The sequence below is a fragment of the Dendrobates tinctorius genome, unplaced genomic scaffold, assembly GCF_039654945.1.
Source record: "Dendrobates tinctorius isolate UK_male_01 unplaced genomic scaffold, ASM3965494v1 ptg000021l, whole genome shotgun sequence".
NCBI classification, from domain to species: Eukaryota; Metazoa; Chordata; class Amphibia; order Anura; family Dendrobatidae; genus Dendrobates; species Dendrobates tinctorius.
In genome coordinates, this window is record NW_027361689.1 from 30,057,639 (window position 1) to 30,075,032 (window position 17,394).

Consider the following 17,394-nt stretch of genomic DNA (forward strand, 5'->3'; position numbering starts at 1 on the left):
ACGCCGAGACGCTTTCCTCGTTGAAAGCGTCTGGTCGGATCTCCTCTTTCCCTGGTAAAAATCTTTCCAAACTCGGAATGTAAAGGGAATACCCTGGAGAGTGTTTCCTCCCGTCTGAACGAAACCTCCTGATCTGAGGATTTCGCAGGGGGGTCAGCAATGTCGAAGGTCTGATGGATCGCTGCAATGAGGTTCTGCACAGTAACCCTCATGTTCGCATCCTGGTCCGAATCCAGCTCTAAGGTCCCCTCAGATGACCTGTCCGAGAGCGCTTCACCTGACTCGGGTGAGGAGGCCCGGGAGAGAGGCTGCCGAGGACTATGTGGAGACATGGGGCGAGGAGAGGATTCCGGCTGGAGATCCTGCCTGGGTCTTTTGCGACTAACGCTGGCCGACTCAGATGGAACCTCTTGAGGCCTGCTGGACCCTGTAGAGGTGTCATGAGGCAACTTATCCAGGACGGCTACTAGGGACTGAGACACCCTGGTGAGGTCTGCCACTGACTGTGATAGAGACGAGGCCCAGCCGGACATAGGGGGTTCACTCTCGCCTGGGGCCCTAGATGGCTCCTGGGCGGCGTCAGGTTGAATAGGATTGCTACAATCCAGGCAGAGGGAAGTGGACTGACCTGAGGGAAGTTTGCGATTGCAAGAAGAGCATGCAAAGAACTTGACTAGAGTGCAGGGGGGAGCCGCAGGGAGGTTACGGTCAGATTTGGAGTTAGACATAATGAAAATCTGAGGGAGAGCCGGAAGGTTGGGGGACAGGGTGCAGAGAAGGGTGTCTGCAGATGCAGAGCTACTCACGGTCCGGTGACCCCAGAGACGAAGGTATCCACCACTCTGCAGATGCAGGTCAGAGGAATGTCCGGCGGACAGGCCCAGGGAGCGATATCTGGCTGACAGGGGCGTCCGGCTGTGCGGCTGCAAAGATGGCGACCGCCTGAAGGAATCATGGAAAACGCGCTCCCAGGGGAAGGAGGGCGGAGCTAACCGCCTGCTGAATCAGGAACCGCCCCTGGCCAGGAACAGGCTAAGAAGGGCGGTGGGAGGGCCTGGAACGGGCGGGAGAGAATCCCGCTTAGTAGAAAGGGGCGGGGGGCGTGGCCGCGATACAGGAGTAGGCCCGAACTGAAGCCGGGGCCTAAATTACTAGCGGCGGCCGCCTGTCAGCACGGGGTCGCCGCGGAGGTGCCGCAATGCGAGCGCCGCCGCGAGAGGACCCTGGGATACTCGATCGAAGTGTCGGGGGAGAAGAAGAGGACGGTGAAGGGGCTGGCTGTAGGAGCAGGATGGGCGCAGGAGATCGCAGCGCCACCGCATCCCTGCTCCAGGGAAGACGTTGCGAACGCGCCCTCGGGGAGGAATGCTGCTGGCCAAAGGGTCCCCATACTTACCCGTCCCGGGAGAGTACCTGAAGAGTCTGCGTCTCAACCAACCGACAGGCTCTGGTAGGCGAGTGGGTGGGAGACTGGCGACGAGGACCCTCTGGATCGCTGACACATCTTCGTGTTGGCGTCCGCCTGGAAGGCTGGTGGTCCTGCTACGGAGAACTGTGAGGATACGGGGTGGCAGTACACACCGTACTCACAGACTCCTTGTGGGAGTACAGATGTGACCATACACACTGTATCCCTCCGGGAAAACCTGAAAAGAAACGACGCACATCGAGGTAGATATGGGTCTAATTAAAGACCCATGTCCACCTCCTACTGACACTAAGCTAAACTGAGGAATTCCCTGCCGGTCGGTGGGGTGTACACTGCGGAGGAGGAGCTAACCTTTTTTTGTGCATAGTGTCAGCCTCCTAGTGGCAGCAGCATACACCCATGGTCTCTGTGTCCCCCAATAAGGCGAACGAGAAATCTCCTTTACTCTGTCGCCTCTTTGGGGGACACAGAACCATGGGACGTCCCAAAGCAGTCCCTGGGTGGGAAGCAATGGACGAATATTGTGCAGACAGGACCCTAAACTTGGGGCACCGCCGACTACAGAACCAGTCTACCCAGGCTCGCGTCCGCTGAGGACTGGGTATGAACTCTGTAGTATTTGGTAAATGTGTGTAGGCTAGTCCAAGTGGCCGCCTTACACACTTGTTGAGCCGAAGCCTGGTGCCGAATGGCCCGGGAGGCCCCTACCGCCCGTGTAGAATGTGCCGTAATACCGGCCGGAAGAGGAGAATTTTTAAGGCGGTAAGCCTCTTGTATAGTGGATTTGATCCACCTGGCGAGGGTAGCCTTGGAAGCCAGCAGACCCTGGCGGACTCCTTCTGGAAGAAGGAAAAGGGAATCAGACCTCCGTTAGGGTGCAGTCCTAGACACGTATATACGCAATGCTCTGACGAGGTCAAGAGTATGCAGAGCCTTCTCCACTCTATGAACCGGAACCGGGCAAAGGGATGGCAGTGAAATTTCCTCATTGAGGTGGAAGTTGGACACAACCTTCGGAAGGAAGGATGGGACCGTACGGAGAACTACCTTGTCCTGGTGAAAAGCCAGGAAGGGCCGTCTGCAGGAGTGCCGACAGTTCAGACACCCTGCGTAGCGAGGTGATTACCACCAGAAAGACCACCTTCTGGGATAGAAGGCGGAGTGGGACTTCCCTAAGGGGTTCGAAGGGAGGTCCCTGCAATGTAGTCAGGACCAGGTTGAGGTCCCACGCTTCTAGTGGCCGTCTGTAGGGGGAACCAATCGGGAAACCCCCTGAAGAAAAATCCTTACTTGCGGCTTGTTAGCAATGCGTCTTTGAAAAAGAACTGAGAGCGCTGACACCTGGCTCTTAAGGGAGCCCAGGGACAGTCTGGCCTCCAGACCCGATTGGAGAAAACCAAGCACTTTGGGGAGAGAATAAGGGAGTGGGATCGGGTCGTGAGATTCGCACCAGGTAAAGAATGCTTTCTAGGTACGGTAATAAATCTTGGCAGAGGCTGGCTTCCGTGCACTGATCATGGTTCCAATGACATCCGGTGAGAGCCCTTCCTGGGTTAGAACCCAGGTCTCAAGGGCCACACCGTCAAATTGAGAGCCCCTGAATTCTGGTGGAAGAATGGGCCTTGTGGCAGAAGATCGGGACGGTCGGGGAGACGCCAGGGGGCGCCTGTACGATGTCGGCGTACCATGTACGTCTGGGCCAGTCTGGCGCGATTAGGATGGCTGGAACTCCTTGTCTGATCTTCCTCACCACTCTGGATATCAGGGGGAGAGGTGGAAAAATGTACAGAAGCTGGAACTGGGTCCAGTCCTGAACCAGGGCATCCGCTCCGAGCGACCGCGGATCGTGTGTTCTGGCCATGAAGTTGGAGACCTTAGCATTAAAATGGGATGCCATTAGGTCCATGTCCGGGGTCCCCCAGCGATGGCAGATCTGGCGAAAAATTTTGGGATGGAGAGACCACTCTCCTGAGTCCACTCCTTGTCTGCTGAGGAAGTCGGCTTCCCAGTTGTCCACACCCGGAATGTGGACCGCAGAGAGTACCGACCCCGTGTCTTCCGCCCAGTGGAGGATGTGTGTCACTTCTCTCATTGCCTGGGTACTGCGTGTCCCGCCTTTGTGGTTCACATATGCCACAGCCGTGGCATTGTCCGATTGTACTCTGATATGAGAGGCTGCCAGTAAGTGACAAAAGGCTCTCAACGCCAGGAGGATGGCACGAATTTCCAGGATGTTGATGGACATGTTCGCCTCCACTGGTGACCACTTGCCCTGTGATGTAAGTGCACCGCACCCCAACCCGTCAGACTCGCGTCGGTGGTCAGGACCTTCCATTGACCTGTGAGAAAGGATTTCCCCTTCGCGAGTGAGGTTGGCTTGAGCCACCAAAGCAGGGACCTATTGGTTGACGATGTTAGCTGAAATTCCCTGTCGAGGGAAAAAGGATTCCTGTCCCAGGACTTGAGAATGGCTAGTTGAAGAGGCCTGAGGTGAAACTGGGCAAATGGGACCGCTTCCATTGCTGCCGCCATCCTGCCGAGGACTCTCATGGCAAACCTGAGAGATCGGCGGGGCTGCGAAGGAGGATGCGGACTCCTAGACGGAGAGCCAGTGTCTTGTCCTTGGGAAGGAGCACCAGACCCCTGGAGGTGTCGAATAGCATCCCCAGGAAGGCCAGAGAGTGACTCGGAGTAGTCAATGACTTTTGTAGGTTGACTAACCAGCCCAGGCGATTCAGAGTGTCGATTGTGATTGAGACGCTGAGCTCGCAGTCCGTGAAGGTGGGAGCCTTGATGAGGAGATCGTCCAGGTATGGAACGACTACTATGCCTCTGGAGTGTAGCACGTCCATGGTGGCTGCCATGATCTTGGTAAACGTTCTGGGAGCCGTGGCGAGTCCGAACGGGAGAGCCACAAACTGGTAGTGGTCCTGGTTGATTGCGAACCTGAGAAATCTCTGATGGGCGGGAGCAATCGGTATATGCAGGTATGCGTCTTGTATGTCTATGGAGGCGAGATATTCTCCCTGCTCCATGGACGCAATGATGGACCGAAGGGACTCCATGCGAAAATGACGAACCCATACATATTTGTTGAGTTGTTTTAGGTCCAATATGGGCCGTACACTGCCTCCTTTCTTGGGGACTACAAATAGATTGGAGTAGAACCCTCGGAAGCGCTCGGCCGCGGGAACCGGTACTATGACTCCTGCTTGAAGAAGGGAGGAAACCGCTTGGTAGAAGGCACGAGCCTTGGCTGGCGGTTTTGGGGGAACCGAGAGGAAGAACCGGTTCGGTGGGTTGGAAGTGAACTCGATCTTATATCTGGAAGACACTATTTCCCTGACCCACCTGTCTTCTGTAATAGGCAGCCAGACTTGCCGAAAGAGCAAAAGTCGTCCGCCTACGGGTGGGGTGTCTTCTGGAGTTCGTGAGTCATGAGGAGGAGAAAGTCTGAGGTTTTCCTCCTTTGGGCTTTGACTGACCCGCTTTTGGCTGCCAGGTCTTGTCCGGCCTTTGCGTCGAACGTGAGTTGTCCCTGCATGGGGAATGGTTACGATTTTGTGCTGGGCGCGAGACGGACCAGCCAGAAGAATTCCGAAAGGATCGGAATCGTGTTTGGTTACGCTTTTTGTAAGTGCGTTTAGGTTTTAGTTGAGGGAGAGAGGTACTCTTACCCCCGGTGGCGTTGGATATAATTGTGTCCAACTTTTCACCGAAAAGCCACCCACTGAGGTACGGGAGGTGCATGAGGGACTTCTTTGAGGCCGCGTCCGCTTTCCATTCTCGCAGCCAGATACGCCCAATCGTAATGGCGTTTGATGCTATCCCCGCTACACCCCTTGCTGAATCCAGAGCTGCATGAAGCATGTAATCTGCTACAACTGCTATTTGAACCGCTTGGTCCGACAGCCCAGGGGTTGGTGCTTGGAGGCCATCTTGTAATTCTTTGGCCCAAGCCAGAATGGCTTTGGCAGCCCAAACTGAAGCAAACGCGGGAGCCAGGGAAGCCCCTGCAGCCTCAAAAATTGAACGAGCCATGCGTTCTACCTGCAGGTCTGCTGCGTCCCTGAGGGTTGAGCTGTCTGGCAGTGAGAGGAGAGTCTGTGCTGCTAGTCTATAGACTGGGGCGTCCACTTCGGGTGGATCTGTCCATTTCTTGGTGTCCTTCTGCGGGAAGGGGTACCTTGCCTCTAAATATTTGCGATTGGAGAATTTCTTCTCAGGCTGTGAGAACTGCTTGTTAAGGATCGTTTTAAATTCTGGGTGATTAGAGAAGACCTTAGGCGGTTTTAGAACACCTTCAAACGAAATCTTGTGCTCTGGAGCCTCCGGGGGCGGATCAGAAATATCCAGCACCCGATGGATGGAAGAGATTACGACTTCAACTAGCGCTGTATTTCTAGGGGGAATTGGGATCAGGGACCTCTCTGTTTCATTGTCTGAGGCTGAGTCACAGATGCCTTCCGAACCTTGTGTATCGCTGAGGCGTCCCCTGGTGGGTGAACTGGGGCGGAGGTTTTCTGTGGTCGGAGATCGCTGTGGAGATCTGCGCTGTCTGTCTCTGGTAGGGGACGGTCTAGGTGACCTGGAACTACGGTGCCTCTCCCTAGAGGGGGATGACCGTGTGCTATGGGATGACGCAGATGACCGCGACCTGTGGGTCCGCTTACGTCTGGATGTGACCGGGACGTCATGTCCCTTAGTCGAGCTCTCCCTTTGCTGGGTAATGTTCATAGCCGAGGCATGACCCTGCAGAGCCTGAAGCAATGTGGAGGCTAGGTTATCTATAGACTGCGTCATAGATTGCGACATCCGAGTAGCCCATTCCGGCGTGGTAGCAGACACCGAAGCATTGGTAGGGGCTTCTTAGGGTTCTGACCCAGTGATACAGTCCCGGCAGTGCGGGTACGTGCTGCCACTGGGGAGAGTGGATAGGGTCCCTGGATGCAGCCGCAGTGTGCTGGCCTATGCTGCTGGGAGCTGCAGAGTGCTGCCTGTATATACCCTACCTGAGGCGTCTCAACCTAATGCCCCCAGAGGTTGATTACGGAGGGTGCTGCTGTCACCATCAGGGGGCTTTCTCCTCGCCTCAACCTCAACCCGAAAACCAAAATGAATTGGGGAAGGAGGGGGGTCTCCACTTAGAACCAGCATCCAAAGGACTGGGGAAGGAGCGCCATGGGGAAAAGCCATCTCGACTTCAACTGGGCACTCCGTAATAGGGGACCGAGGAAGGAGCCATGCCGGAAGTCTCACAAGAGACCCACTTTTCTTCATCTGTAATCCCGTCGGAAAAGAATTAAAAATTTTTTTAGGTGTGCCTCCTATGCGACACTAAGCATAAACTGGAGAAGGCTAACACCGTCCAGGGGTGTATACTGCAGAGGAGGAGCCATAGTTAACCTTTTTCAGATTATGCATAGTGTCGTCTACTAGTGGACAGCAGCATAACACCCATGGTTCTGTGTCCCCCAATGAGGCGACAAAGTAATAATGATGTCCCTGCCCGTAAGAGCTTACAATCTACAATGAAGTGTGTGTGTGTGTGTGTGTGTGTGTGTGTGTGTGTGTGTGGACACAAAATACTGGGGCTTATTTACAATGATGGTCCAGCCATCTTGAAGGAATGGGGATGGATAAAGGCTGCATGCGGTAGTCACCAGCCAGGATTTGTGGTGCTGTTGGATGCGGTGGAGTTTGATGGAGGGTTATTCTCAGATGGATAGTGAATGGCACACACACACACACAAAAGGAATTTGATTAGAGAACATGATAGACCTCTCTGAACAGATGTGTTTTGAGGGAGCGCCTAAAGCTGTCTTTTAACTTGTCTTTTTTTTCTCTCACATTAAGAATTTTTTTTTACTGTTTACTATATTTAATAGTCCCCTTAGACCACTTGAAGCTGCAATCGTCTAATCACCTGTACTATACATGGCATCTATAAATCACCACCTCCTATTAACAGTAGCTAAACGTTGGCTTTCACAGGAGGCTCGTAATCACAGATAAGGGGGTCTTCCACAGAACCAAGGCTGTCATGGCAACCCATTGGCGCCTTGCGATCAAGGGAACGTGGAATGACGGGCCTGCCTGCGCTCCATCCACAGATGCTAAAAGCACATGGTGGTTGAATAAATCAGCCATCATATGCCGGGAAAGCACTGAGTTCCGCTTGAGAGCCCGCATCAAAGTCAGAGATCCAGCATATCACGTCCGAGTATGTTTTATATCGGGAAGGGGGTTAAGAATATCAAAAACAAGTGAAAAGATACTGGTAGTAGAAGAAAGGCAAGGAGCGTCATGGATTCCGCCACTGAGTCCAATATCAGTAATGTGCAGCAAGTGAAGGAGAGTCATCCTCGGTGTAATGGAGCACATACCACATATTGACAGAAAAACATGTTGGGATATATTCGTAGGTGGCTTATTTGCTGCTGAATTTATTGCGACTTAACGGGGCTTGTAATCCATGCCCTTTCTGCAGAAACAATCAAATTCATGTATTTGGGATCAAAGCAACAAACACAGCATGTATGGAACACGATGTTTGCATGTACCTGAGGAGCTTTTCAGCTTATAACTGCGCCCGCCATCTGCCGTGAGGCGCTGCTGCACGATAATGGACTCTCCGTAAACGGCGGCTTTAAACGCATCCTTCCCCCTGTTTCGCAATTTTATGGAAACGTCTGCTGAACTGAAAGCGAAAAGTAGATGTTAAATATCTGTAAGTGGGCTGCAAAACTTATACACACATTATATATAACTGCGTCAGTTGTAAACATTGCATTAAGGCACGGACACATCAGTGATAATGAGGACAGTAATAACAATTAATAATTAACCTGCAGGGCTATGACATCTATTAGCACAATACGGGAGCTGTCTATGCAAGTATATGTCCTACCGGCCTCAGAGTGGGGGGGAGAAAAAAAAAAAAAAAAAAAAACACTATCTTTGCATATTGTCTCTTCATGTGGATACACATGTGGTGTGAAAAAGGGAATATGAAACGTACCACCATTTTATTGAGAAAAAATAAAATAAACAAACAGGATTTTTAGTTGTTTACCGTAAAATCTGTTTCTCTGAGCCTTCATTGGGGGACACAAGAAACCATGGGGTGTAGGCTGCTGCCACTAGGAGGCTGCCACTATGCAGAAAAAAAAGTTAGCTCCTCCTCCGCAGTGTACACCCCACCGACAGGAAGTAGGATGTTCAGTTAGTGAGAAAGCAGCAGGAGAAGTAATCTGTAGACGAGATAAAAACACAGAAAACACAAATCCACACTGTAACAATATTATGCAGTAACCGAGCTGTTCAACTTGGGAGGGTGCTGTGTCCCCCAATGAAGGCTAAGAGAAACAGATTTTACGGTAAGCAACTAAAAATCCTGTTTTCTCTATCACTTCATTGGGGGCCACAGGAAACCATGGGACGTCCCAAAGCAGTCCCCAAGGGGAGGGAATAGCAAACAACTCCAAACAGGATGAGGAAGTCTCCCTCATCACCTGCAAGGTTACCTGCGAGGTCTTTTACCCCGACCGGCACTTGCCGAAGCTAGGCATGGGCTCTGAAGAAAACCTCATGGACCTGTGGAGGACATATCGCACTGCAGAGGTGCCAGACGAAGGCCCCAAGAGTATCGCCATGAGGATACACACTGCCTGGGCAGAGTGCATCATACGCAAAAGAACGCAGTCCTTCCTGAGCCGGCAACCCTACTAATGCCGACCAGATTCCGCGAGCAGACGCTGACCTGGAGGCCAGAGGACCTGTACACTTCAAGCTGGAGCTTGATAAGTACCATTGCGGTGGCAAGGTAGCCTAATGCGAGAGCGTCACAAAGTAAAACTTCGAGGCGGACGAAAGAAAGGGAATTCAGAATGATGGAGAGTGGACCCTTGATCCACAGGAAGTGCACCACGGCTGCTACAGGCTCTGTGAGACCCCAAGGGTGTTTGAGAGTCTGAAAGGACAGGCTACCAACTGGAAGGAAAAGGAACCCGTCCGTTGCAAACGCAGATATCGCCAAAGTCCTGAAGAAATCAGGACCTGGATAAGAGCTTCATGGAACAAGGGAAAATCATGCGATTCACAGGAGGCAAATGCTGAACGAAGAAAATTTCTTCCTGAGAAAAACAAGTATGGACTCAAACCTAGATTCCCAAAGTCACGCTGAGGAAAAAAGCGCTGAAGAATGATGAGGTTTAGCCTGAGGAAGGAGAGCGCTTGTCCTTCCGGTGACCTCAATGATTTGGCCTATTGGAGCCACATGGAAAGAACGAAAAGTTGGTGAGGGACTTCTTTGGGGATAATTTCGCTTGTGAAATCGAAAGCCAAATGGAACCTTGGATAGGAACGATAGGCGAAAACCCATATCTCCATGCAAGAAAATTTTTTTGAACAGTGAGGACGGTCAAATCTTCCGACTGGTGTCCATAAAGAATGCTCTGATGAGCAAGCTAGGCCACGCGGCTATAGAATTTTGCCAACTACTGTGTGAATTTGCCGTTGCCATCCCTGAGGGATGCACTTCTGGGAGAGGAAGGACCATAGTGGTGGAAAACTTGGAACCGGAGAGTTCGCAGCCGCAGTTGTCCAATTTTGCGAAGCACTCGGGAGAAAAGAGATATACCGAGGCGCCCCCTTGTTTGGAAACGGCTGAAGTCCGCTCTGTGAGAAAATGACAGGACCTGAGAGCAGGCCACTGGGAACCTGCTAAAGAGTCGAACACTGGAAACGTACTAAATGGCACCTGGGAATAACCTGGATCTCATCGTCACGATGTAAGCTCAGGATGGCTATGAAGAGACAACAGATTGCTCGACTAGGCAAGTAGAACGAAGGCTACTGGATTACTTTGAGATCAAAGGGAAGATAAACCCATCATTCAGGGATGAGGGTGGATATGGAAAAAATAGAAAAGAGATTAGTCGAGCAAGGAAAGTCCATGCAAAACATGGACTATGTCAACTGTAAGGAAATTTGGCTCTAGGTAGATAAAATAGACCCCAGAGGACAACTAGGTTGACGAAAGGCAAGCCAATCCGTATGATGATGTAAACGACCAAATTCATCCTGCAGGGAGGGGATTGCGGTGAGTAGACCCGCTTACCTAAGTCTAAGACAACACGCCCGAGGATAACAGGGAAAAGATACAATTCTAGCTGAAGGAAGAGACGCATTATCACCAGACTCATCCTTGGATCCCAGACTTGAGCAGCTTTCTACCCTGGTCGATGCTTGCGCAGAGTCAGATTCCACTCTTGTCTGAGGTGGGATACATTTTCCAGTCACGGTCAGAAGTTACCTGTCTGAGCTGCTGGAGGCTTTACCCGGCGTCTGAAGAAAGAATAAGTTCCGACAGATAAGGAGCTTAGGCATTTTGGTAGCTCGAAGGCCCTTAGGACAGACTAGAACTTATAAACTACTATTGGCCAAACATTAAAGATAGACGTAACACCTGCAGTAAAGATAGCCTGCGGACAGTACTATAAACCAGAAGGTGTGGCAAAAACTCCTGTGGGTCAACTCGCACATAGGTTCCAGAGCATGCCGCAGTAAAACCGCGACCATCCATACCTGACACGAGTGTCTGACCCACCTGAGGGTGGAGAATCAAGTTATGTTGCTACCGAGATCTGCTCTGTTTGGACATGGTAGTGCTTACGTTTAACTGTTAACAAACCACAGATGTTATTAACAATGAAATATGCATCTGAAAGGTGTGTTTTGACTCACCTGGACGCGGCCTGTAACCGCAGCTGCAGCCCGTCAGGAGCAATAAATGCCGGCACCTCACGAGTGGTGATTCGACGGGAGCTTAGGCAAAAGCTGCAAAAGACCCAGATGAACGCGAAAGAGGACGCTCCTGACTCACCTGAAATGGGACAGTAGAGCCGGACCGGTGTAGTAGATGGACCTCGGGTACGTTTGAGTCACCAGAAAGACGGCATGTATAGAGGTCTATCCATGTCCTCGATAAGAGATATAATACTGCTGTAATAGAGCGCGAGGAACCTGAAGTCGAGAGCGTCTAACTCACCTGAATACGGTACAGAACACCAGTACCACTGAAGCAGTCAACCCCAGACACGTCTCCACAGTAATACGGCCGTTTGAACTACTGTACCTGGAAGGTGGTGCTTCTGAAGCCTGTATAGCGGATATAGCACAGCTGCCATCGGCTCTAAGTATCCTTTGAACAAATCAGCGTGGAGAGAACCCGGAGAAGGGAAAAGGAGACAGCCATTTTTGTGTTGCGGTGCAGTCTAGGTCTGGATACCTGATGACATTAGGTAGAATAACGGCTTCTGTGTTGCGGTCAAGGTCTGGGTACCCGACGGCATTAGGCAGAATAACGGCTTCTGTGTAGCGGTCTAGGTCTGGGTACCTGACGGCATTAGGCAGAATAACGGCTTCTGTGTTGCGGTCAAGGACTGGGTACCTGACGACATTAGGTAGAATAGCGGCTTCACGTGTAGTAAGACTGTAATAAGGTAGATTCTGACCAGTCAATTCTTATGACGGTAGAACATTAGGCCTGGGATCAGAAAGAGACTAACTGCACTCTCCGTTGTGTGCTATGGTTCCAACCTCTGGAACAGTGAGTTGTGGTCAGCGTCTTTATCCATTGAACCACAGTAGACAATTGCCAGGTAGCACGAACTTCTATCCAGCTGGAAGGCCGGCCCAAACACTGCAGACGTGAAGAGATAGAAGCCGCACATTATTCTGCTTAGAGCAGTATGAAGCCAGCGTCCGGATGGGGCTGCAGAAAAAAGGAAGGGCGAGTGCCTGTGAGCAGTAGATATGGGAGCAGATGCTATTCCAGGGCTCCAGCACCTTTATGTGTGAAGCAATGGTTGAGTGCTGCTCTGCTGAAATCAAGGGACATATCTGCAATGGCCGAAAACACAACAGCCGTGTGACAAAATCAGATCTCCAATGAAAAAACGTGCGCGTGAAAACCCCTACCAGGCCAACGCCATGCGACAAATACAGAAGACAGCAGCGTGGCTCTCCAAGCCTCTGTGTGCTATGCCAGACATACTAATGCACTAGAGACTGTGCTGCAGAAGATTACAATTACACCATGAAAATACACGATTCTAGAGTACTATTACGTCAGTGACTGTACAGTTCAAGAGTACAATTACTTCAGAGACTGTACGGCTCCAGAAAACCATTACGTTAGTGACTGTACTGCTCCAGCGACTGTACGACTATAGCGCATTTCACATGAGACGCAATAGCTAAGATGGATCCTCTGCTCAAGCACTGGACTTGCGGAAAGTGTGGCCCTGCTTAATTTTACTATGAGGGGCTTATACTCCGCATTGTATCTGATTCGGCTGAGGGGAGATAAGCAGGAAACAGCTGGTCCTGTCCGGTGAAGGCACTAACCGTGTCCCACGCTGGGAGAATACGACCGATGTGGTGGATGCCGACGCAGGGAGGATGCCGAGGTCCAGGAAGACATATCTCATTTTGCAAGTGAGAGAAGAGGAGCAAAACTGAGAGGTGACGAGGACCGCGCTGCCCGCAGGCAGGACAGAGTCATTACCGGTGTGCTCACACCAATATGGCCGCTCAGGGCCCCCACCTATCCGCCTTAGACAAGGGCGCGCTGTGCACAACTCCACTCTGCACAGCCCGAATGGGGGCGGAGCCAACCGTCAGCTCTGGGAACAGAAAGATGGCGGCGAAGGATATTCTCTCTTCGCCGCAAGGGAGGCCGGACAGAGGGCGGAGCTTGCGCTGGGTGCAGGGAGCGGCTGAGGGAAGACGGGCGGGAAAAAGCCCGCCCGAAATCAGAGGACGGGGGGGGGGGGCTACCGAGGACTAGGCCGCAATTGAAGCCGCGGCCTAGATTAGACCCAGGAGACCGTCGACGAAGGAGGGCGGCGCGGAGGCCCGAAAAATTCTGGAGTTATCACCTGGATCCTACCAGAAAGGTTGTCGGGAAGAGGTGGGGCGGGAGACCCGCGCTGAGGAGAGCAGGCTGCTGCCCACCTTCGCCTATTCTGCTTAATAGGGTACCAGCTGGGGGAAGCCTGAAACACAGCACTCGGCGAGCGGTGGCGAGGGCTTTGCCGACCTCGGCAGGGAATGAGCTCCCCACATGTGCGGCAGGAGAGCGGCCAGGGAGAGGTGAGGACTCGGCCCGATATAAGCCGGGCCTAGACTACTGGAACCTAGGGGATTTCCTCTTCTTTACCTATCTTCTTATGCGGTGTTTACCTCTTCTCCCTGTAGTGTCAGTCAGACGTCCGGAATGAAAGTTGCAGGACGTCATATCTCATCCAACTAACAGGCTCTGGTGGGCGAGTAGTTGGGAGACGAAGGGCCAGGACCAGGTCGGGATCACCTAAGCACGCTTCTGTGCTAGGGGTTTGGGTCCTGCCAGCTAGACGTATGAGGATACAGGGTGGCAGTACACGCCGTACTCAGTCTCCTTGTGGGAGTACAGTTGTGACCTTTCACACTGTATCCCTCCTGGTACCTGAAAAGGAACGACGCACATTGAGGTAGATAAGGGTCTAATGAAAGACCCGTGTCTACCTCCTACTGACACTAAGCTAAACTGAACATCCTACTTCCTGTCGATGGGGTGTACACTGCGGAGAAGGAGCTAACTTTTTTCTGCATAGTGTCAGCCTCCTAGTAGCAGCATACACCCCATGGTTTCCTGTGTCCCCCAATGAAGCGATAGAGAAAAAAAGGTTTTCCTACTATCCACCCCAAAATTTCTGGTGCATCTTATGGTCCGGTGCATCTTAAAATCTACAAAATATGGTACATACAGTTGTGGCCAAAAGTATTGACACCCCTGCAATTCTGTCAGATAATACTCAGTTTCTTCCTGAAAATGATTGCAAACACAAATTCTTTGGTATTATCTTCATTTAATTTGTCTTAAATGAAAAAACACAAAAAGAATTGTCCTAAAGCCAAATTGGATATAATTCCACACCAAACAAAAATCATGTGATGCTTCTCTAATTTGTGTAATTAACAGCACCTGTAACTTACCTGTGGCACCTAACAGGTGTTGGCAATAACTAAATCACACTTGCAGCCAGTTGACATGGATTAAAGTTGACTCAACCTCTGTCCTGTGTCCTTGTGTGTACCATATTGAGCATGGAGAAAAGAAAGAAGACCAAAGAACTGTCTGAGGACTTGAGAAACCAAATTGTGAGGAAGCATGAGCAATCTCAAGGCTACAAGTCCATCTCCAAAGACCTGAATGTTCCTGTGTCTACTGTGCGCAGTGTCATCAAGAAGTTTAAAGCCCATGGCACTGTGGCTAACCTCCCTAGATGTGGACGTAAAAGAAAAATTGACAAGAGATTTCAACGCAAGATTGTGCGGATGTTGGATAAAGAACCTCGATTAACATCCAAACAAGTTCAAGCTGCCCTGCAGTCCGAGGGTACAACAGTGTCAACCCGTACTATCCGTCGGCATCTGAATGAAAAGGGACTGTATGGTAGGAGACCCAGGAAGACCCCACTTCTTACCCCCAGAGACATAAAAAAGCCAGGCTGGAGTTTGCCAAAACTTACCTGAAAAAGCCTAAAACATTCTGGAAGAATGTTCTGTGGTCAGATGAGACAAAAGTAGAGCTTTTTGGGCAAAGGCATCAACATAGAGTTTACAGGAGAAAAAAAGAGGCATTCAAAGAAAAGAACACGGTCCCTACAGGCAAACATGATGGAGGTTCCCTGATGTTTTGGGGGTGCTTTGCTGCCTCTGGCACTGGACTGCTTGACCGTGTGCATGGCATTATGAAGTCTGAAGACTACCAACAAATTTTGCAGCATAATGTAGGGCCCAATGTGAGAAAGCTGGGTCTCCCTCAGAGGTCATGAGTCTTTCAGCAGGACAATGACCCAAAACACACTTCAAAAAGCACTAGAAAATGGATTGAGAGAAAGCACTGGAGACTTCTAAGGTGGCCAGCAATGAGTCCAGACCTGAATCCCATAGAACACCTGTGGAGAGATCTAAAAATGGCAGTTTGGAGAAAGCACCCTTCAAACATCAGGGACCTGGAGCAGTTTGCCCAAGAAGAATGGTCTAAAATTCCAACAGAGCATTGTAAGAAACTCATTGATGGTTACCGGAAGCGGTTGGTCGCAGTTATTTTGGCTAAAGGTTGTGCAACCAAGTATTAGGCTGAGGGTGCCAATACTTTTGTCTGGCCCATTTTTGGAGTTTTGTGTGAAATGATCAATGTTTTGCTTTTTGCTTGATTCTCTTTTGTGTTTTTTTTTCATTTAAGACAAATTAAATGAAGATAATACCAAAGAATTTGTGTTTGCAATCATTTTCAGGAAGAAACTGAGTATTATCTGACAGAATTGCAGGGGTGTCAATACTTTTGGCCACAACTGTATATATTTACAGGTATTGACATGTGGACAGAAAAAACTAAAAAAAAAGCAAAGAAAAGAAAATTGGCTGGTGATTATGGCCCCTTCAGACCTTGTCATTAAGTTGTGGGCCCCGATACATGTTGTGCACGTACGGCCTTGTTCTCCTAGTACAGATAAGTGGTGCAGATAACAGTATAAGTGAATAGCAGACAGATATTTTGGAAAACACTTACGTCTCTCCGCTCTTCACAAACCCTTTGATTGAGGTACCTCTGTTTGTGATGGCGGCTTTTCCACCGAGCCCTACTATAAGAGCTGTTAGCACTGCACTTTTGCCACCTTTACAACAGACAAGAAAGAGAATTAATGTGAAACCAAAACAAATGAAGTCTGTCACCCCCAAAACTCAAATTAAATTGTTTAACTCAAATTAAACAACTTATACAGTCTTATTGAGGACTGAGACCTGATAAAAATCCTGCAGTAAAGATTTCACTTCTTTACTTTTGCAAAAAAAAAAAATGGTTTTATTACATTTGCTAATTAGAAGTCCTCAGTTTACAACTCTCCCCCCTCATTTAGTATCCGCTGCTCGTCCTGTTAGATTCACTCTCTGAGCACTACTGGAATTGCATGTGATCTTGACTGTGCAAAGGAAGCAATGAGGACCTTTAATTAGTAAAGAGGATCAATTGTGGGACTGAGGTGCAGCGTCCCAGTCCGTGGTACCTGACAGCTAGGCGGGAGGCCCTGAATCTGTTACCTTCCGGCTTTCCAATTGTGATGATCAGAATAGGAGATGCTCAATGCATCTGTAAAAGCGGGCAGCAAATCAACACTGCACACAGATACAGGGCCTTATTATGTATAGGACAGTCCCTTATTATACTGTATAGTGTACTCACTTATGTATAACACCATCCTTAGTTACATAGTTTCCTATTTATTATGTATAACACCGTCCCTTATTACGTACCATCCTCTCTAGTTATATATGGTGCCGTCCCTTATTATATAGCTTCCTCTACTATTATGTACAGTGCTGTCTCTTACATAGTGTATTCTTGTTATTTTTATTATTTACAGCACCCTCTTTTATTACATAGTCTCCTCTCGTTAGATATAAAATGACTGCAGATGGAGGAGCCGATGACCAGACTACCCGTCCATCAGCTCCTCCATTAGAAAAGAAGCTTTCCCATGCTCCATCAGCCATCATTGCATTGTATTATCTAACAAAACCGGAAAGTATGTAATAAAGACAGGGCCCTATAGAATCCGATATGTAAGGGACGGTGCTGTGCAAAACAAGAGAGGGCACTGTGTAATAAGGGATGGCAATTACCGTACATAATAAAGGAGACTATGTAATATAATACACAGGTAGGTTTGTGTGTGGCTGTATACACACACATATAAAATATATATATATATATATATATATATATATATATATATATATATATACACACACACACACACACACACACATATTATATATATACATACACACATATACACACCGTATATACTCGTGTATAAGCTGACCCGTGTATAAGCCGACCCTTGTCTTG

The 17,394-nt window shown here is 49.8% G+C and overlaps 1 protein-coding gene across 2 annotated transcripts in view; it reads right to left on the minus strand.

The window, feature by feature from the left end:
* SMC6 (structural maintenance of chromosomes 6) overlaps positions 1–17,394 on the minus strand; it is a 165,164-nt gene that overhangs the window by 141,033 nt on the left and 6,737 nt on the right. For both annotated transcript variants that reach the window (XM_073568268.1, XM_073568269.1), the window contains exons 4-5: positions 16,054–16,159; positions 7,994–8,130 (exon numbers count right to left, since the gene is read on the minus strand). In XM_073568268.1, coding sequence (XP_073424369.1) covers positions 7,994–8,130; positions 16,054–16,159 — 243 coding nt within the window. The remainder of the gene's footprint in view (positions 1–7,993; positions 8,131–16,053; positions 16,160–17,394) is intronic.